Here is a 23,209-nt window from a genome sequence, read left to right on the forward strand (position 1 = left end):
ATGGGGGAAGGATTGCATGGAGGGGATTGTAACCATGGCAATGAGATGATATACGATAGAATGAATGTAAGACTGATGTTCTCCCATGTAAACTATCACATAATTCACAATAAAACATTAAAAAAAAAAAAGAAAGAAAGAAACTGAGAGGTCAGGATACTGGAAGGATTCATCTTTGTGGCTACTGAAATGATCAAGAATTACGATAAAATTACTGACATAAAGTAGTGCTCGTAAGCCAATCTTCGAGGAATGAAGGAGAGTGACACAAAGGTCTACAGCTGGATGGCATGGACTTCAAAGGGGAAATTTTAGGGAGAAGGGAAGGCCAATGATGTAGAAGTAGCAGTGAAAAATAAACAGGATGCCCTTTTGCTCTTTAAGGCCTAATGGTATAAGGGTGTGAGAGAGAAATCAGCCACAACTTGAGAAGAAGGTAAAGAAAGCAGTGTCCTCAAAGGAGAACCATAACAACAAAGAACCAATATATTATGAGAAGGAAGGAAGTGACATCTGACCCAGGGGCATCTGTTTGTATACATTTAACCTTTTCTATGCCATCCAAAGTCAGCACTAAAAGGATGGTTTCTGGTATTGTGGAGGCTTAGATTAGTTCCAGGAAAAGGGAAACTTAAAAAATTTGCAAAACTGCCCTTTTTATTTCTTGTTACCTTGCTGTTGTTTTTAAGTGCCACTGAGTCGGTTCCGACCATAGCAACCCTGTATAGGGTTTCCGAGGAGCGGATGGTGAGCTTGAACCGCTGATCTTGTGGTTCAAACTAGCTTTGCAGTCCAATGCATTAACCTGCAGCACCACAGCAGGACCTTGTTGCTGTTGTTGTTTAGTGCCATTGAGTTGATTGTGACCCTGTATAGGGTGTCCAAGGAGTAGCTGGTGAGCTTGAACTGCCGACCAACCTTGCAGTTCAAACGGCTTTACAGTCTGGTGCATTAACCCATAGTGCCACACCAGGACCTTAGTTGCCTTAAATATACTGGTATCAATTATGGCACAGTAGATGAAGACCCAACAAAAGATTTAAGAGATTTCCTCTTTAAAATAAGAATACCAGTAGATTCAGTACATGAAAGAAAAGGAACCAAATATAAAATCAGTCTCAGGTAAAATCTCCTACCAGTGAAAGGATCCCAGTGGGCTAAAGAATAATTAGTTGTCAGCATAAAAAACCCTGAATTACATGAACTAGCACTTAACTAAACAAGGCCCAGTGATGTCGGTAGGTCAGTGGGCTCAAAAGGCAGAGGGTATAATATCATGTATTGGTTTTGTCTTAAAAAGTTATGTCTCCTGGTGCAGGAATCCTGACAGTAACTTGAGAGCACATCACTCTCCAAGATAGCTGCTATACAAAAATTTGAGGAAAATGGTTAAGATATCCAGTATAAAAAACAAAACAAAACTATTGTTTGGACACATTTTAAAGCTTTAAAAACAAACAAACAAACAAACAAACAAACTGGAATTCTGTCCCTCTCTTGAGGTAGGTTTTCTGAGATAAAACCAATTCCAGCTGAGGCCAAGTTACATTATACATGAAGCACTTGAAGGGTAGAGGAGATATATGTAGAGGGCTGTTGGACTTCATGCTGGGCAATCTAAGGGCATGCTAGATGTGGGAAAGGATAGCATTGCCAGTGTCAAAGATTTTTAAGGGTTGGCATTTCAAGATGAACATGGGAAGAGACTTTTCTTATTTAGGATGACAATTTTGATTGCCAAAAAAGCTGTCTGGCTACCACTGTTAAGGACTTTACCCTCCCCCACTTTTGTATTTCCAGGCACAAAAAGCTTAAAAGGATACCTGGCTCACCTGGACTGTGATTGGCACTCTGGGGAAGTGCATTGGTGATGTTGGGCAGCTCGTGTCCATAGTTCCCATCCTCCAGGGGACAGACATCAAGGTCGCTCCACTTCTGCAGTTGCAGCAGCCAACAGGATTTTTCCTCCAGTTTGCAGTGTGGATTTAAAATGATGCAAACCCACAAGGCCCCTGGAAAATAAAACCACACATTCTTGATATGTCTCCTTTGATGTATGTGTAAGCCTTAATGTTTAAGTTCATTATTTTCTTCCATTTTTAACTGATAGAGACAGTTTCCAAAGTATCAGCTCTTCTCATTATAAAAAAATAGATTGGCTAGAGTTTTATTGTTGTTGTTGTTAAGTACCATCAAGTCGGTTCCGATTCATAGCGATCTTGATTTGTGAGAAGCAGCTGCTGAGTTTGAATACAGCACTTGTGGTTCAAACTGACCTTGAGGTTGAGTGCTTATCCTATGGCGCCACACCAGGACTCTGCTAGAGTTAATAGAACTGGCTTATTTTTCTTTCCCATTCTTCCTTAAAGCAGAGACCACCTTGATACCTGGCTGTGTGTCTGTGCTTATAAACAAGATAGATTAAGGTTTGAATCCTGAGCTCAAATTAGCAGTCCAACAAACTTTTATTGAAAGCCTCCTATGTTTGGAATTCCTCGGTGATACAAATGGTTAATGTTCTTGGCTGCTAGCTGAAAAGTTGGAGGTTTGAGTTTGCCAAGGGATACCATGAAAAAAAGGCTTAGAAGTCCGGTTCTTAAAAATCAGCCACTGAAAACCCTTTGGAGGAAAGTTCTACTCTGACACACAAAGTCTCATCTAATGGCAGCCTGTTTTGTTTTGTTTTAAATATGACTTTGCTACAGATCATATTTATATTGTCATTATATATTATTTTGAGAAGATGAGGGAGCAGTTTATGATACATGTATTATGAGACAAATCCTCTTAGTGGGGTGGTGGCAAGAGATAATATCTACAATTAAGAAATCAAGAAAGAGCGGTATAAGAATGTTATTTAGAAATGTGAAAGCATATTAGAAACACAACTAAAAATTAAAATTTGCTTTTCCTGAGAAGTGGTAATCGGGATATGAAGGGAATGGGGCAAGGAAATTCTGTTTTTATTATAAGCTTTGTAAAATTATTTGACTCATTAACTTATGTACTTGTATTACTTCATTTTTAAAAAAGAAAAATACTCCAGCAATCTTTGGGTAACGAGGCCGAGGGAAGGTGTATACCCAAATAGGAGAAACTGCATAAGCAAAGGTAAAGATGCCTTCAGGGTCATTTAAATTATTTTAGACATTTACTCTACTGGATGGTTTTTCTTCGGGTGGGCATTTTTTTGTAATCTAGGAGGTTGGCTTTTAGTCAACATGAAATGCAACACATAAAGATCTATATCCTAAGTATTACTGAGCTGACAGGACTAGTATTGGCCATTTTGAATCAAACAATTACATGACTTATTATGGTGGGAATAATAAATTGAAGAGGAATTTTGGTCACATTCATTGTCAGAAAGAACATTTCAAGATCTATCTTGAAGTACAATGCTGTCTTATGATACGATAATATCCTTATGTCTACAAGGAAGACTAGTTAATACGACTATTATTCAAATGCACCAACTACTAAAACCAGTTAGGGAAACTGAAGAATTCTACCAACTTCTACAGGCTAAAATTGATCAAACATGCAATCAAGATACACTGATAATTATAGGTGATTGGAATGCCAAAGTTAAAAATAAAAAGGATTGGTAGTTCGAAAATATGATGTTGGTGACAGAAACAATGCTGGGAATCGCACAATAGAGTTTTGCAAGACGAGTAACTTATTGAAAATAGCTTTTTTTTTTTTTTTTGAATGTTTTATTGTGAATTGTGTGACAGTCTACATGGGAGAACATCAGCTTTACATTCATTCCATCATCCATCATTTCACTGGCATAGTTGCCATCCTGTCTATGCATCCTCACCCAGCCAAGGGGTGTACCCTGTAAGCCTGCACCGGCCCCCTACCACAGTCCTCAACCCCTTTCCATCTCTTGATCCTGAGTTCCCAGCCACATCATCTCTTGACGTCGTCTTCTCTGCCTCCATCTCAGGCTTCACTGCCTCTCTGGGTAGGACTCCGCTCTTCGCTCTTCTCCATCGATGGTCCCAGGGTCCTCCGCTCCTAGACTGATAAGTTAATCACTCCCCTCTTTGCTACAAAATGCCCATCTTTAGATTTCCAACCCTCACAATCAGTCCTGATAACAATTATTCACCATTGCATCACAAGAGACCCATCTGTGTTTCATTTCATCAGCCCTTCCTGGACAGGCTGGACACCACTCACTGGAGACTCTACCTTCCTCCACGCCCTTTGGATCTAGGTTCCCTCTTGAAAGCTTGTAAGCCAGTCACTTCTTGCCTTGTATCCCTCCCCTCATTTTGGGTAGCCAATGTCCAAGTTGCCCATCCCTGTGTACCCTTTGTGTGAAGGGGGTGGGAATAGTTCTTGCAGCAACGGTTTGCTTCCTTTTTTGAGCTACTGCATTCATAGGTGTAGGTCAAAAATAGCTTTTTTCAACAACATAAATGGCAACTATACATGTATTCCTCACCAGATGGAATACACAGGAGTCAAACTGACTATATCAGTGGGAAGAAATGATGAAGAAGCTCAGTAACATTATCTAAAATAAGGCCAAAAGCTAACTATAGAATAGACCACCAACTGCTCATATGTAAGTTAAGGCTGAAGTTGAAGAAAATTAAAACAAGTCCATGAAGCCAAACTATGACCTGAATATATCTCATCTGAATTTAGAGACCATCTCAAGAGCAAATTTGATATATTAAACACTAATAATTGGCAACCAGAATAATTGTGGGATGACATAAAGAGCATTATATATAAGGAAAGCAAAAGGTCATTAAAAAGACAGGAAACAAAGAAAAGTCCAAAATGCATATCAGAAGAAGCTAAAGCGACTGGAAGAAAAGATGAACGAAAGAATTGAACAAAAAATTTAAAAGGGAACCTTAAGAAGACAAAGTAAGTATTATAAAAAAATGAGCAAAGACATGGAGTTAGAAAATTAAAAGGGAAGAACATACTCAGTATTTCTCAAGTAAAAGAACTGGAGAACAAATTTAAACCTCAGGTTGCAGTATTGAAGGATTCTATGGGCAAAAGACTGAATGATGCTGGAAGCTTTAAAAAAATACGGAAAGAATATAAAGAGCCACTGTACCAAAAGAAATTGGCCAGTGTTCAAGCATTTCAAGAGGTACCATATGATCCAGAACCAATGGTACTGAAGGAAGAAGTCCAAGCTGTCCTGAAGGCATTGGCAAAAAGCAATTCTCCAGAAATTGAAGGAATACAAATTGAAGTGTTTCAACAAACTGATGCAGCATTGGAGGCACTCACTCATCCATGACAAGAAATACGGAAGACATCTACCTGGCCATCCTACTGGAAAAGATCCATATCTGTGCCCCTTCCAAAGAAAGGTGACCCAACAGAATGCAGAAACCATCAAACAATATCATTAATATCACAAAAAAGTAAAATTTTGCTGAAAATTATTCAGAAATGGTTACAGCAGTACAATGACAGGGAACTGCCAGACATTCAAGTCAGATTTGAATGTCAGAAAGTTGGATAGCGAATAAAGAAGACAAAAGAAGAACTGATCATTCAAGTTATGGTGTTGAAGGAGAGTATTAAAAGAATCATGGAATGCCAGAAGAACAAACTAATACGGGGTTAGAAAAAGTACAGCTAGAATGCTTCTTATAAGCCAAGATGGTCACACTTTGTCTCTCATACTTTTTATAATCTGAAATACTGGATTATAAAAAGAATGTGGCATCAGGATTTGAGGAAGACTTAAAATACTTACTGATGATGATAAAAAATTACATCCTTCAATATGGATTGTACCTCAATGTAAAGAAAACAAAAATTCTCACAATTGGACTAATAAATAACATGGAGAAAAGAGAAAGTTTTGAAGACTCCATTTTGCTAGTATCCACAATCACCACTCATGGAAGCAGCAGTCAAGAAACCAATATGATGCATTGCATTAGGTGAATCTGCTGTAAAAAAAAGGAAAGAAAGAAAAGAGAAAGAAGAGAGAGAGAGAGAGAGAGAGAGAGACAGAGAGAGAGAGAGAGAAAGAAAGAAAGAAAGAAAGAAAGAAAGAAAGAAAGAAAGAAAACCAACCTCTTTAAAGTGTTACATCTGACCCAAACCATATTTTCAATAACTTCACATGCATGTGAAAGATGGACAGTGAATAAAGAAGACCATAGAAGAACTGATCATTCATAGTTTATGGTGTTGGAGGAAAATATTAAAAGTACTATATGGACTGCCAGAAGTACAAACCAATCTGTGTTGGAATAAGTACAGCCAGAATGCTCCTTTAAAGCCAAGATGTCCACACTTCATCTCTCTTACTTCGGACATATTATCAGGAGGAACCAGTCCCTAGAGAAGGACATAATGCTTGGTAAAGTGGAGAGTCAAAGAAAAAGAGCAAGACCCCCAATGAGATGGACCGGCACAGTGGCAGTAGCAATAGGTTAAAGCATAGCAACGATTGTGAGGTTGGTGTAGGACCAGGCAGTGTTTCGTTCTGTTGTACATAGAGTCACTATGGGTCTGAACCAACTCAATGGAACCTAACAACAACAACAACATGAACTGCCTGAAGAACAAACAAATCTGTCTTGGAAGAAGTACAGCCAGAATCCTTAGAAGCGAGGATGGCAAAGCTTTATGTCTCGTACTTTGGACATGTATTTATGAGGAACCGGTCCCTATAGAAGGACCTTATTCTTGGGAAAATGGATTATCGTCGATAAAGAGGAAGAACACTATGGAGATGCATTGGCACAGTGGCAGTAATAAGGGACTGGAAATAGACTGGGCAAGTTGAGATAGGCCTAAGAGCTAAGGAAATAGGGTACTAAGTTTAGCCATCTAGGAATTTCTGTTTCCTAGATATTGTACTTTGAAGGGAGTCCCTAGAAAGTAAGTACAGTATATTTGATCTGCAAGTTAAAAATTAGTTTTCTGTCTTATTAATTACATTTGTATGAATTTGTTTAAAAAATACTCAGAGATGGTCACATCTCTCAGAAAGAATTAAATATATAACAACACTCATAGGGACTGTATTACCAGTATCCAAAAGCATGTTATACCACAACTTTAAAAAAATGTTAAAAATTCTAATTAAAGATAGTTACTATGGAAATAAAAGTTATACATTATTGTTGTTTATTAAATACAGTAATAAAAGAATACTAACTAGTGCTGTCAAGTCGATTCTGACTCATGGCAACCCCATATGTGTCAGAGTAGAACTGTGTTCTGTTGGGTTTTCATAGCTGATTTTTCAGAAGTAGACTGCCAGCCTTTTCTTCCAATGCACCTGTGGGTGAACTCTAACGTCCAATATTTTGTTAACAGCTGAGCACTTTAACCTTTTGTACTTCCTAGGGTCTCCAAGATAATAATTGTTGTTAAGTGCCATTGAGTATTCCAACTTTTAACGACACTGTATGAGATTTCTTCAGGAACAGAAAGCTTCATCTTTCTCCCACAGAGTAGCTGGTGGACTCAAACTGTGAACCTTGTGGTTCACAGTCCAGTGCTTATTGTATGGAGCGACTGTGCTCCCAAGATAATGAATGTTGTTGTTGCTAAGAGCTGTCGAGTTGGTTCTGCCTCACAGTGACCCTGTATAGGGTTTCCAAGGAGTGGCTGGTGAGCTTGAACCACAGACTTTATGGTTCAAACCAACCTTGAGGTCGAGTGCTTATACTATGGCACCATACTAGGACTCCTAAGATAATAACGTTATTGTTAAGTGCCATCGAGTTGGTTCCGACCCATAGTAACCCTGTATAGGGTTTCCAAGGAGTGGCTGGTGAGATTGAACCACTGACCTTGTGGTTCAAACCAACCTTGCAGTTCAGCGCCACACTATTTCTTTTTATGCACTAAGTATTATATTAAGTGTTTAAAATATATTGTCTCATTTTCCCAACTCTGAGAGTCAACTGGTCTTGGATTGGATATGTTGTTGTTAAGTGCTGTCGAGTCCATTCTAACACACAGCAACTCTGTATAGGGTTTCCAAGGAGCAGATGGTAAGTTTGACCCGCCACGCTTGTAGTTCATACTGACTTTGTGGTCCAGCGCTATCCTACAGTACCATTTGTTGTTGTTGTTAAGTGCCGTCGAGTCAGATCTGACCCATAGTAACCCTGTATAGGGTTTCTGAGGAGCAGCTGGTGAGCTTGAACCACTGACCTTGCAGTTCCATGTTGTTGTTGTTGTTGTTAGGTGCCATCGAGTCAGTACCGACCCATAGCGACCTTATGCACAGCAGAATGAAACACTGCCTGATCATGGGCAAATCTCACTATTGTTGCTACACTTGAATCCATTGATGCTGCCCCCTTGGCCAATCCATCTCGTTGGGGGTCTTCTTCTTTTTCTCTGACCCTTCACCTTACCTAACATGATATCCTTCTCCAGTGACTGGTTCCTCCTGACAATATATCCAAAGTAGAAAATGGAGACTCAACGATGACTCAGATTTTCTTCTTGGGCAGTGGATGTATGTTAACACTTTGTACTGAGATGGAGACAAAATGGGAAAAATCGGGATTTGGGGGGAAGTTAAGGGTTTTGTGATGATAGTCAAGTTAAATTTTGAGAGGTTTCTTGAAAGTGGGGGCAGTTGGATATTGAGACTGGATCTCAGAGAAAGGGCAGGGTTGGAGACATAAATTTGTGACTTATTTACACCTGGATGATATTTAAAGCCATGAGACTGAATATTAGGCAGAAGATATAGACAGGAAGAGAATGCTTCAGGGTATTCAATACGAAAAGCCTAAAAAGTAGACAATTAGCCAGGACATTAGGAGGAAAGTCGGGAAAGTGTTGGGTTATGGAAACCAAGAGAAGAATGTTTCAAGAAAGGTATAGTCAACTTACTGAAAATTGTTAAGAGATTACATAAGATGAGAACTGAGAATTGACCATTGTATCTAGTAAAACTGAAGTCACTGGTGATTTTTGATAAAATTAATTTTTGTTGAATGGTAGCAATAAGCAATGGAAGTTGAATTGGAGTAGACAAGAGAGAATGGATGTGAGCAGATGGAAAGATTGATTTCAGACAACTTTTAAGTAAATTTTGTTTTAAAGAGGAAATGAAAAAATGGAGTAATAGTTGGAGGGGGATGGTAGGGTCAAGGGAATTTTTATATATATATTTAAAGATATTAGAGCTTATTTGCATGCTGGTAGGAATGATCTAGTAGAGTGAGAAATTAGTGGTACCAAAGAAAGGAGATAATTACAAGATCAAAGCTCTGAGAAAACAAGATGGGACATAACTCAGTGAAAATATGTGCAGATTAACCTATTATGGGAGCAGACAGACTTTATGGAATATAGCAGGAGAGAAAGCAAAGCATATGGATCCCTATATGGATAGTTAACAGATTCCTAGGTGCAGAGATAAGGAACTTCATATTTGATGGCTTTTATTTTTTTAGCCTCAGCAACCAAAAGCAATAATCTACTTCTCTAGGTTCCTACAAACCCTGGCTAGCCTATTCTCATGGGAGCAGACCCTGTGACCAATAAGGACTCCCTCGAATAGTTAGTGGAGTCCAGGTGTGGCACTACTGGTTAATGTGCTGGACTGCAAGGACGGTTTGAACCTCAAGGTTGGCAGTTCAAGCTTACTAGTCACTCCTTGAATACCCTATACAGGGTTGCTATGAGTCAGAACTGACTCGACAACACTTAACAACAACAACAGAGTAGTTAGAGGAGCTCTGGTAGCATAGTGGTTATGAGTTGGACTGTTAATTTCAAGGTAAGCAGTTGGAAACTACCAGCCATTCCGCGGGAGAAAAATGAGACTTTCTGCTCCCGTAGATTTATAGCCCCGGAAACCCTATACAGGGTTGCTATGAGTCGGAACAACTCCACGGCCCATAACTAACCCCAGAGTAGTTAGGGGAAGTCTGAATGCACTATGTTCTACTATATGATCCAATAAGGCTTCCCTTAGTTGCAGTGGTTCTCAAAGGTGGTCTATGGATCAACAGAATCAGCATTAGATGGGAATTTATTAGAAATGTAAATTCTCAGGCCCCACTCAAATTTACTGAATTCAACCACTCTGTTAAACAGCATTCCAAGTTACTCTGAGACACTCTAAAGTTTGAGAACTACTATCTTAGCAGAATGCAGAGGATTTCTTGGAAAGCTGATACAGCAATTTCTTAGATTTGAAATGTCAAAAGAAGAAGTTTTCATATGAAGAGAAGTCTATGACAAGAACTTTGAAAGTACTAGATGTCAGCTTTGCTCAAAAGGTCAAGTCCAAGTCTGCAGCACAATCCTTTGATTGGTACAGAAATTACTTCAAGATATTCAGTCCTCAAATGAATGAATGTACTCTGAAGAAGACTAATTCCAAAACTGTAAGAGACATTTACTTTTAAAGAGAAAGTGCATAACAAGATAGAATTGAGTGCAGTCAGGCACTTACTAGCATGTGACCTTGAACAAAATATTTAACTTTTCTGAACTTGGTTTTCTCATCTAAAAATATGACAGTGCTAACATCTTACTCTTTCAGAGGAAAGAGTAAGTCTAGAAAGCACACTTTGTATCATGTAACCCTGCAATCCTGGTCACAACTGGTTGAGCTAGTTGCTGTAGACTAATATTAGTACACCATTTCTATATTTCAGAAGGCGTGATTGTGTCACTGAACATTCTATAATTCTTTAATTTTATTCCTTATCCAGAAGTAATAAGAGATAGCAGGCACATAGTTACCTCAGAGAATTGTTATGAGAATTAAATGAAACAATGTGAGTATAATCTTTAACACAGAGAATGTCACATAACACTCATTTTAAATTATTAACAAGAAATCCAAAGCCATTAGTGTCCCAGTTGATGTGAAAACGTCTCAGTACACAAAGCAAAAACACAGATTTATCAGCCTCAGAGCAAACAAGTGTACTCCCCAAATCACTAATCCCTAAAAATTCAGTCCTAAATCTATAAACCACCACTCGTCTGTCAGTTTGTTGTATTGTGGTGTCTTGTATGTTGCTGTGATGCTGGAAGTTATGTTGCAGGTATTTTAAATACCAGCAGGGTCACCCATGGTAGGCAGGTTTCAGCTGAGCTTCCAGATGAAGGAAGACTGGGAAGAGGAGATGGACTACTTCTGAGTATTTAGTCACTAACACCTTATGAATAGCAGTGGAACACTGTCAACACCATATTATTGAATACTGAATATGATGAAGAGCACCAGAATATTGTCAGATATAGTGCCAGAAGATGAGCTCCTGAGGTTGGAAGGTGCTCAAAATGCGACTGGGGAAGAGATACCTCCTTAAAGTAGAATTGACCTTGATGATGCAAAGGGAGTAAAGTCCTTGGAATCTTCATTTACTGATGGGAACGACTCAAAATGAAGAGAAACAGCTGTAAACATCCATTAATAATCAGAACATGGAATGTATGAAGTATGAATCTAGGAAAATTGGAAATTGTCAAAATGAAACGGAAAACATAAACACCAATATACTAAGCATTAGTGAGCTGAAATGGCCTGGTATTGGCCATTTTGAATCTGATAATCACATGGTTTACTATGCTAGGAATGACAAATTGAAGAGGATTGGTGCTGTATTCATCATCAAAAAGAACATAATAAAATCTGTCTTGAAGTACAATGCTGTCTGTGATAGAAAAATATCAATACATCTACAAGGAATACCAGTTGACACCACTGTTATTCAAATTTACGCACCAACCACTAAAGCCAGTGATGATGAAATTGAAGAATTCTACCAACTTCTTCAATCTGAAATTGATCAAACTTGCAATCAAGATGTATTTATAATTTCTGATGACTGGAATTCAAAGGTTGGAAACAAAGAGAAAGGGTTAGTAGTTGGAAAATATGGTCTGGGGGATAGACACTATGCTGGCGATTACATGATAGAATTTTGCACCAGCAATTGTGAGTACGTTTTTAAAATAACATAAATGATGACTATACTCATGGACCTCACCAGATGGAATACACAGAAGTCAAATTGACTACATCTGTGGAAGGAAATGGTGGAAAAGCTCCACATCATCAGCCAAAACAAGCCTAGGGCAGATTGTGGAACAGACCATCAATTGCTCTTATGCAATTTCAGGCTGAAGCTGCAGAAAATTAAAACAAGTCTACCAAAGCCAAAATATGACCTTGAATATATTCCACCTGAATTTAGAGATCATCTCAAGAACAGATTTGATGCAACAGACACTTAAGACTAAAGATCAGAAGAGTTGTGAGATGACATCAAGAACATCATACAGGAAGAAAGTAAAAAGTCATTAAGAAGACAAGAAAAAAGGAAAAGACCAAAATGGATGTTAGAAGAGACTCTGAAATTTGTTCTCCAGCATAAAGATGCTAAAGCAAATGGAAGAAGTGAGCAGGTACAAGAGTTGAACAGAAAATTTCAAAGGTCAGCTCGAGAAGACAAAGTCAAATATTATAATGAAAACCAAAAGGGAAGAATATGCTCAGTATTTTCTCAAGCTGAAGGAACTGAAGAAAAAATTCCAACCTTGACTAGCAGTGTTGAAGGATTCTACAGGCAAAATGTTGAATGATATAGAAAGCATCAAAAGAAGATGGAAGGAATACAGACAGTTAGTCAAAAAGAGATTGTCTCTGTTCAACCATTTCAAGAGGTAGCATATATCAAGATTTAACAATCGTAAAGGCAAAGAATAAGGCACTGGGAATAGATGTAACACAAATGGAAATGTTTCAACAAACTGATATGGCACTGGAAGCACTCACTCATCTATGCAAAGAAATTTGGAAGACAACTAACTTCCTGGCCAATGGACTATAAGAGATCCTTATCTGTGCCAACTCCAAAGAAAGGTGATCCAACGTAATGTGGAAACCGACAACAGCATTGATATCCCATGTGAGTAAAGTTTTACTAAAGATACTACAAAAAAGGCTGCAACCATACATTGACAGAGAACTTCCAGAGGTTCAAGCTGGATTAAGAAGAGGACATGGAACGAGGGATACACTTGCTGACATAAGTTGGATCTTGGCTGAAAGCAGAGAATACAAGAAAGATATTTACTTCTGCGTTATTGACTAAGAAAAGGCTTTCGATTGTGTGGATCATGACAAGCTTTGGACAACGTTGTGAAGTATGAGTATTCAGGAACACTTAATTGTGCTCAAGAAGAACCTATACATAGACCAACACACAGTTGTTCAAAAGAAATAAGGGAACACCGAATGGTTTAAAATTAAGAAAGTTGATGCAACAGGGTTTTATTCTTTCACCATACTTAATTCAATCTGTCTGCTGAGCAAATAATCTGAGAAGCTAGGTTATATAAGGAAAAATGTGGCATCAGGATTGGAGGAAGTCTCATTAACAACCTGAGATATGCAGATGATGCAGCCTTGTTCACTGAAAGAGAAGAGGTCTTAAAATACTTGCTGATAAAGATCAAAGACCACAGCCTTTGGTATGGGATACACCTCACTGGAAAGAAAACAAGTCTTCACCACTGGACCAATAACATTCTTAACAATGGAGAAGAGATTGAAGTTGTCAAAGACTTCATTTTGCTCAGATCAACCATCATCACTCATGGAAGCAGCAGTCAAGAAATCAAACGACATATTGTGTTAGGCAAATCTGCTGCACAAGACCTTTTTAAAGTGTTGAATAGCAAAGATGTCAGTTTGAGCACTAAGGTGTGCCTGACCCAAGCCATGGTATTTTCATAACCTCATATGCATGCGAAAGTGAATAAGGAAGACCATAGAAGAACTGATGCATTTGCGTTATGGTATTGGTGTTGGTGGTTATGTGCTATGGAGTCGGTTCCAACTCATAGTGACCTTGTACAGGGTTTCTGAGGCTGTAAATATTTATGGGATCAGAAAGCCTCATCTTTCTTCCATGGAACAGCTGGTAGTATTGAACTGCTGACCTTAAGGTTCACAGCCCAATTCGTAACCATTATGCTACGAAAGTACCAGGGACTTCCAAAAGAACAAAGAGATCTGTGTTGGAAGAAGTACAGCCAGAGTGTTCCTTGGAAGTCAGGATGGCCAGACTTGATCTCATACTTTGGACATGTTGTCAGGAGGCACCAGTCATTCTAGAAGGATATCATGTTTGGTAAAGTGGAAGGTTGGAGAAAAAGAGGAAGATCCCCAACGAGACAGACTGGCACAGTGGCAGAAGTGATGGACTCACATGTAGCAATGAGTGTGAGGTTGGCCAGGGACTGGGCAGTGTTTCATTCTGTTGTGCGTAACGTCCCTAGGAGATGGTACTGACTTGATGGCAACTAACAGCAACAAACCTATAAAACATATGCTTCAGTCCAGGATAACTCACTAAAATCCCAAACTGCAGCTTTTTCTTATGCCATTTTGTATAAACAGTAAAGCAGAAGAAGTACAAGATACAAAGAGCCACTTACAATTCAAAGGAGGGTAATTCCATCTAACAATAGCCTATTGTTGCTTTCTGAGTTGGGAAAACTACCAGGGACCTTTAAAAAGTTCATGGAAAATGAGTATTATGAAAAACCTATGCATGGATTTCAATTTGGTTTTATACCAATCCCCAATAAACTCAAATTAACTTGTTATGTCTGAACAAGATCTAGTTTGAGGCAATAAGAAGGATAAGAAATCATTTTTGAAAAGAGGCCTTCTCAGAGCAACATGAATTCTGCTAAAATTGAAGTAAGAACAAACATCAAATTTATGGTGAAGCTGGGGTGAAAGAATGGTGAAATCACCAACACATGGGGGAAATGCCTTAAGAAATCAACAGCTTGCAAATGTATAAGTTGTGTTACATGAAACAATGTTGAAGATGAACCCTTCAGTATTAGGACATCCACATCAATATTCAAAGAAAAAATTAACTTTGTTCTTGCCCTACTTGAAGAGGCTGGATGATTAACAGCAGAAACAACAGTCAACACCACAGATATCTCAACTGGTTTAGCTTATCAATTGACTGAGAAATTAAAGTTGAGCAAACTTTCTGCTTCATGGGTGCCAAAAATGTTATACCCATATCAGCTGCAGACAAGAGCAGAGATTTCAATGGAAATTTTAAACAAGTGATATCAACATCCTGAAGTGTATCTTGGAATAATTGTAACAGGAGATGAAACATGGCTTTACCAGTAAAACCCTGAAAACAAAAAACAATAAAAGGAATGGTTACCAAGAGATGGAAGTGCTTGGGTCAAAGTAAAAGCAGAAGGATCAAGAGCAAAGAATAATAATGTCTGCTTATTATGAGAGTGTTTTGAAAAAGTTAGTTAAAGCTTTAGCAAAAAAAGAAAAAAAAAACACCCGGGAAAGCAGCTTCCCTAGAGTCTTTCTCCACTACAATGCTCCTGCTCCTAACTTTCAACAAACAAGGACAATTTTGTGAGAGTTTTGATGGGAAATCATTTGGCATCCACCTTGCAATCCTGATTTGACGTTTTCTAACTTCTTTGTTTCCTAATCTTAAAAAATCTTTAAAGGTTACCCATTTTTCTTCAGTTAATAACACAAAATAGACTGCACTGCCATGGTTCAATTTCCAAGCCACTCAGTTCTTTAGGGATGGACTTGATGGCTGATTATCATGGCTTCTGAAAATGTCTTGGCTTTGATGAAGCTTATGTAGAGAAATAAAGCTTATATTTTTTATTTTTGTCTTTTAATTCCATTTGTCCACAATTTTTTTTTTAAGTCTTCTCACATGTGAGAGCCTGACATATTAAAATTTTTCTAGCATATCTCCCAAATGGGATCATGATGAACTCAGGATACGAAAGGCTCCAAAAACAGGAAGAGGAATTGAGTATTAGCATTGCAAAATTGACTTTGGAGCAGGGGAATGATACAGAGAAATGATCAAATGAGAACTGTACTGAGAAGGAGGCCCTAGAATAGAGAGGCCATTCAGAAGGCCACTATTCTAATCTATATGTGCCAAGACCCTTAAATAGAACAGTGATGGTAAGGAATAAAAAAAGGAAATAGGTACTAAATTGTACTTTGAAGGTCAAAGAATCAAATGAAATTGGTGACTAGATATAGAGAATGAAGAAAAAGAGTCCTTGACAGTAAGTTTGGCAGAGTAAGGAATGATGGTGCCAATGCTATACAGAGTCAGAGGAATCTTTTTGTAAGGAAGGTCTGAGTTCATTTTTTAATTTCTTAAGCTCGAGGTAATCAGGGGATGTTTAAATGGAAGTGTTCAATGGGAAGCTACTAATACGGAATTAGAGTTTTGAACAGTGAGAAGAAGTTGAACTTGAGATTTCAAAGTTGTCACCATAGAGGTGAACTCTGAAGCTATCATATGAAAAAAACTGAAAACTCTCAAGGGAATATAGATAAAGAAGACAGGAGGCCAAGCCTGTATCTTAGAAACTGCTCTATGTCTAATACATCTTGTAGGAGTGAAACAGAAGAGCAGAACCAGGTAATGTGATAAAAGTGAGCTGATAAGTATTTGAACAGTTTGGCAAGTGCCATGCAACAGAAGCCAAGGGCACAGGTCTTCTCTCAGCAAAGGCTCCTATGTGGCAAAATGTAGAAAGCTGTGGAAACAAGATAAGGGAGTTCTGAATTACTCTGAGTGGTTTTTCCACTAGCTAGTAGGGGTTTGTTGTTGTTGTTAAGTGTTGTGGAATGGGTTCAGACTCATAGCAATCCTGTATAGGGTTTATAAGAAATGGCTTGTAGGTTTGAACTGCTGACCTTGAGGCTCAAACTGACCTTACAGTCCAATGCATTATCCTACAGCACCACACCAGGACTCTTGGCTAGTAAGGGTTGTTGTTGTTAAGTGTTGCCAAGTCGGTTCCAACCCATAGCGACCCTGTATAGGGTTTCCAAGGAATGGCTGGTGAGCTTGAACCATCGACCATGAAGTTCAAACAACCTTGCAGTCCAGTGCATTAGCCCACAGCACCACACCAGGGTTAGTAGGGGTTGTTGTTGTTAAGTGTGATGGAGGCGATTCCGACCCATGTTGTTGTTGTTGTTAAGTGCCGTCGAGTCAGTTCTGACCCATAGCAACCCTGAACAGGGTTTCCAAGGCTGTAAATCTTTACAGGCACAGAAAGCCTCATCTTTCTCCCGCAGTGCAGCTGGTAGTTTCGAACTGCTGACCTTGCGGTTCACAGACCGATTCATAACCACTATGCTACCAGAGCTCCATAGTGACCCTTTATAGGGTTTCCAAGGAGCAGCTGGAGAGTTTGAACCACTGAGCTTGCAGTTCAAACGACTTTGCAGTCTGACGCATTAGCCCACGGATGTGAGACGATTAGCCGGTTCTGCCATCCTGCTAGATTTAAAGGGAGACATGACCAGAGAGAGACATGCAGAGGAGCTGTAACATGGAAGACAGTGAAAAATGATGGCACAGCAGTAACAAGAATGGCACAGCAGTAGCAAGAGGGATAGTTGTGCCAAACAGCAGGAACCAGGAGACCAGTGTGAGACAGCTGTGGTGGGGCTTGCTGACTCATGGAGCGATGAGTTGTAACACTTGCCTGAGTTGGCCTCAAGCAGGGTCTACCAGCAGAGGGCAAGACGAATCTATCCTGATTAAGAATTGTATCTTAAGTTGTTCCTATTACTTTTAAGTTGTTGCTGATCCCAAATTGTACCTTGTTCCTTCCCTAATAGATCATTGAACTGTAAATATTGTTAACTGTTTTTGTTGAGTGCAGTCAAGTCAGTCCTGACTCATAGTGACCCTGTATAGGGTTTCTGAGGCTTTAAATTTTCGTGGAAGTAGAAAGATATAAAGTGAGCTATGGAACCCAAAGATCAGAGGGAGAGCCCTGAAGGGAGGAAGAGTAGGTGATAGAGTGGTACGTCAGTTTTAAAAAGCTGAACGTTTAGGACATCTTTAATCTCAACCTCAAAGGAATGAGTTTACACTAATCCTTATAAAAGAAATTACTCATTTACAAGTGTTTATCAACACTGTTGCCAAAGCACAAGCTAGTAGGACATAGTTAGGGGAATTACCTAGCTCATCCCAGAGTTGCCTGCACTTGTCTGTCATGCTTGTTCCTTGCTGCCTCCAGAGTGTGAGACGTGGGTCAGCCATAAACTGCTCAGTTATAAGTGTCAACATCCTGGCTCCATTGGAATCTCTCATTCGCAGCATCTCTCGAACCTGATGAATAAGGAGAGGCAAAGAGTTGGTGACTGCACATTATAAAAAGTATAGGGAGAAGGAAGGGGAGAAGGGGAAGTAGAAGACAAAATATCTGAGCACAAAATGCCAGAAAGAAGGACTCTTGCTCTGTAAGCAAGTTCTCTGCATGTATCAAGAAAGCCTGTTATGAGAGAACCCAGTTCTGAAATACTATCATCAGGGATACTGCTGAGACATTATACTTCAAGAGCTCATTTGGAATATTTTGTCAAAGCAAAAAAAATGGCTTCTTTATTAAATGTCCTCTCTCTTTCCTCCCTGCCTCACCTACAAAGTCATGCTAACTCATTTAGAGAGTGGAGCTGAAAGGACTATCATTGTGAGATAGTAAGGCTTGCTGGTTGCAACTTGCTCAGGTCTGCTCTGATCAGGCCTTCCACTAGATCTCATTTAGAACATCTAGGTCAAGTGACTGGTTGCAATGCATGAAACTAGAAGTATGGTTAGTCCAGCTTACTTTAAACAAAAAACGTTGTATCTTCATGTCTTACCTTGGCAAACATTGAGTTGAGTTGCTTTCCAGAGCCATAGTAACCACCCTGGGAAAGAAAGAGCTTCACTTGTTCCTTCACCTGTTCTTCATCCAGATGCCAGCAGTTCTCATCATCAATGCTGGCCCCAGCTGTAGGGTCAGGGGCACCTATGAAGAATAGGAACAGTGAAATGAATCCTCTGAGTTTACATGCCACACATGAAGCAGGGGGAATACTTTTTGAGCACATTCAAACACAGATGGATATTCTGGGCTTTGTCAATTGTATGGTCTTACATAAATGTAAGAGATCTAGTACTGGCTTCATGTTTATTTAGGTTCCAGTTGTATTCTCTTCCAAGGTCTACAAATGTCTTCTTAGAGTAAAGAGTCTAGAAGGAGATACACAAAAATGAAAATGTTGTTAAATGCTGTTGAGTTGATTCTGACTCATAGATTCTTTGTACAACAGAATGAAACATTGCCCGGTTTGTGCCATCCTCAAAGTCAATGCCATGTTTGAGCCCATTGTTGCAGCTACTGTATAAATCCATCTAACTGAGGTTCTTCCTCTTTTTCACTGATTCTCTACTATCCAAAGTATTATGCCCCTTTCCAGGGACTGGTACTTCCTGATGGTATGTCCAAAGTACATTTGTGAAACAAAGTCTTGCCATCCTTGCTACTAAGGAGCATTCTGGCTGTTCTTCCAAGACAGATTTGTCTGTCCTTCTGACAGTCCATAATATATTCAATTTTCCTCACCAATCCAATAATTCAAAGGCATCAATTCTTTGCTCTGCTTCATTCATTGTCCAGCTTATGCATGAATGTGAAGTGACTGAAAGTACCATGGATTGGATCAATTGCACCTTAGTCTTCAAAGTGACATCTTTGCTTTTAAACATTTTAAAGAGGGCCTTTGTAGCAGATTTGTCCATTACAATATGTTGTTTGATTTCTTGACTTCTGCTTCCAAGGGCTTTAATTGTGGATCCAACTAAAATGAAATTCTTGATAACCTTAACCCATTTTTACATTGATCATGATGTTGTTTATTGGTCCAGTTGTGAGGATTTAAAAAATCTTTATATTGAGATGAAATCCATACTGAAGACTGTAGTCTTTGATATTCATCACTAAGTGCACCAGTCTTCTTTGCTTTCAGCAAGGAAGGTGTGTCATCTGCATATTGCCGTTGTTAATGAGTCTTCTTCAATACTGATGACACATTCTTCTTCATACAGTAAGTCTAGCTTCTCTAATTGTTTGTTCAGCATACAGATTGAGTAAGTATGGTGAAAGGATACAATGCTAATGCACACTTTTTCTGATTTAAAAATAGTATCCCCTTGTTTTGTGTGAACAACTGCCTCTATGTACAGGCTCTGCATAAGCACAATTAAAAGTTCTGTAATTCCCATTCTTTACAATGGATCATAATTTTCTATGATCCACATAGTTGATTGTCTTTGCACAGTCAATAAAACACTAGCATTTTAATGGTATTTTCTGCTTTCAGCCAAGATCCATCTGATATCAGCAAAGCTATCCATTATTCCAGGAAGGTGATGTTTATTTTTCCATTTTGCTTTTTTATGGAATTAAAATATGCTTTAATTTATTATCTTAAAACAAAAATATTTTCTTAGAACATAAAAAAATTCTGCTTTTAAAGTTCACTCAAGGAAGAAGAAGAGGAGAATCACTTATGAAAATCTAGTCACTGAAAACCTTATGAATAGCAGTGAAATACTATCAGGTATAATGCCAGAGCATGAGCCCCTTAACTGGGAAGGCACTGAAAACATGACTGGGGAAGAGCTTCTGCCTCAAAGTACAGACATGACATGAATGGAGCAAAGCTTTTGGATCTTCATTTGCTGATGGGGAACAACTCAAAATGAGAAGAAACAGCTGTAAACATTCATTAGTAATCAGAACATGAAATGTACAAAGTATGAATCTAGGAAAATTGGAAGTGGTAAAAAATGAAATGGAATGTATAAAGAGAAGCATCCTAGGCATTAGTAAGCTGATATCGACTGGTATTGTCCATTTTTAATCAATCATATGGTTTACTATTCTTTGAATGACAGACTGAAGAGGACTCACATCTCATTCATTGTCAAAAAGCATATTTCAAGATATATCTAGAAGTACAATGCTGTCTGTGACAGGATAATATCCATATACCTACAAGGAAGGCTAGTTAATACCATTATAAGTCCATGATGATGAAATTGAAGATTTCTACCAACTTCTTCAGTCTGAAATTGATCAAACATGTAATCAAGATGCATTGATAATTACTAGTGATTGGAATGCAAAAGTTGGAAACAATGAGGACGAATATGTAGTTGGAAAATATGGCCTTGGTGGTAGAAACTATGCTGGAGACCACATGATAGAATTTTGCAAGACCAATGACTTATTCATTGCAAATACCTTTTTCAACAACCTAAACAGCAACTATACACATGTACCTCACCAAATGACATTCACATGAATCAGATTAACTACATCTGTGGGAACAAACTATAGCGAAGCTCAATAACATCAGCTAAAACAAGGCCAAGGGCCGACTCTAGAACAGACCACCAATTGGTCATATGTAAGTTAAGGCTGAAACCGAAGAAAATTAAAACAAGTCTAGAAGAGCTAAAACATGATCTTGAGTATATGTGAATGATGTTAAAAAATGTGCCAGAACAAATGTTCCCCACCCCTGCTCTACAACCAAGATAAGGGAAACCAAATGAAACAGATGCCGATTACAGTCCTGGAACCCTGAGTTTTAGATAGAGAAGTGGAATGAATGCTTACTTGAAGAGAAAGCTGACAGAGGCGGCAAAAAAGGAGACAAACTGGTGATCTTTACTGGTAGACAAGATGTAGCATGGCCATCTTAACCTTTTGTGAGTGACTTCAGAGACAAGACAGCATATTGGCATTGTATCGGTGGCTTGTGGAGATCAAGGTGAAATTTTTGTTTTTCACACTCCTCTTGTGACCAGAGGAAAGGCCGGCCCTCACCTGCATACACTCCCAGTGAAGCTCCCATTATCCTAGAGGTTGGAACTGCACAGAGTTGAGTGCTGCAGTTGTGAGCCTCATCAAATTTAGTGGAAAGTTATCCACACCAACCCCAGCACTTGCATTTGGGTGAGCACTGCTTCAGACCTGCAGAGCCAGTCCTTGCCATCCCTGACTAGCCCTTGCTAGGAGAAGCAGCTGAACAGATGTGTGTGGCAAAACACAGGTGAGAGATGATATGTGCTGACTGGTGTGGCTATCTTGAACTTTCTCAAGTGGCTTTGAAGGTAAGAGGGTGGTAGGTGGCATAGAGTTTATTGGTGGAGAAAAGGGTGTGAATTTTTTTTCTTGTATACATTACCCTGACCAGAGCATGTCAAGTCCCCACCTGCATATACTCTCTGGGTAGTCGGAGGCACATCAAAGCGAGTGGGAAACTAGCAGCTTCAATCCTGGCACCTGGAAACAGGAGTGGCCTGCTCCAGGCCTGCAGAGCAGGTTCTGGCCAGCCCTGGACTAGCAGAATCTCTTACTCCTGACTGCTCTCTGGGATGGAAATACCCTGATCCCTCAGGTGCTTTGGAATCTGTATAACTACTTTTGAATTGTGTACCCAAAATGGACAAAACTAGCCCTATAGGAACTCCATCTGGGGCTGCAGAGTCACTGGTTCATCCCTTACCCACCCACCATATTAAGTTTTGGTCTGGCAGGAAACCCTAGAATTTTCTCCTTTCTGGGTCTGACATCTGCCCTTTCTTTTTTTTCGTTTCATTGTTTTTGTTTGCTTATTCCTCCCTCCTCTCTTTATCCTTTCTTTATTTCCATCCTCTTATCTCAGCTTTAAATTTTTCTTCTTCTCTTTCTCAAAACACTGCTACTTCTTTCCGTTTTTTTTTTCTATTTGTTTTTACTATCTCTGCTCTCTTTCCCTTTTATTAATTTCTTTCCCTAATTATGCTTAGTTCTTTTTCTTTATTTTCTTTCTTTCTCTTCTGTGGTTTAAAATTTTTATTTCCTTCTTCCTCTGTGTTCTTTCTGGATTTGATATTCTTTTTCTAGGTATTGTCTGCTTTTTTTCTTTTCCTTTGCTGTTTTGTTTTTCACTATTATTTGTTTTTCTTCTCTCTTGTGTGTATGTTTTCTCTACTTGCCTCACTAACAGGGGACAGCAATAATGCCCAGATATCACAGCCACAACTGTATCCTCTATAACCCCACTCACTGTGTAACAGAGCCAAAGTTGTTGTTGTTGTTGTTGTTAGGTGCCATCCAGTCAGTACCAGCGCATAGTGACCTTGAGCACAGCAGAACGAAACACTGCCCAATCCTGGGCTAACCTCACTACTGTTGCCACGCTTGAGTCCATTGATTATACCACTTGGCCAATCCATCTCCTTGGGGGTCTTCCTCTTTTTCTCTGACCCTCCACCTTACCAAACATGATATCCTTCTCCAGCGACTGGTCCCTCCTGACAATATGTCT

The 23,209-nt window shown here is 39.1% G+C and overlaps 1 protein-coding gene across 1 annotated transcript in view; it reads right to left on the reverse strand.

The window, feature by feature from the left end:
• Positions 1 to 23,209, reverse strand: part of ZSWIM5 (zinc finger, SWIM-type containing 5) — a 317,188-nt gene that overhangs the window by 82,431 nt on the left and 211,548 nt on the right. The window contains exons 3-5 of the mRNA XM_006839698.1: positions 18,707 to 18,855; positions 18,023 to 18,173; positions 1,833 to 2,012 (exon numbers count right to left, since the gene is read on the reverse strand). Coding sequence (XP_006839761.1) covers positions 1,833 to 2,012; positions 18,023 to 18,173; positions 18,707 to 18,855 — 480 coding nt within the window. The remainder of the gene's footprint in view (positions 1 to 1,832; positions 2,013 to 18,022; positions 18,174 to 18,706; positions 18,856 to 23,209) is intronic.

Source organism: Chrysochloris asiatica, unplaced genomic scaffold (genome assembly GCF_000296735.1).
Source record: "Chrysochloris asiatica unplaced genomic scaffold, ChrAsi1.0 scaffold00026, whole genome shotgun sequence".
In the NCBI taxonomy this organism is placed as follows: Eukaryota; Metazoa; Chordata; class Mammalia; order Afrosoricida; family Chrysochloridae; genus Chrysochloris; species Chrysochloris asiatica.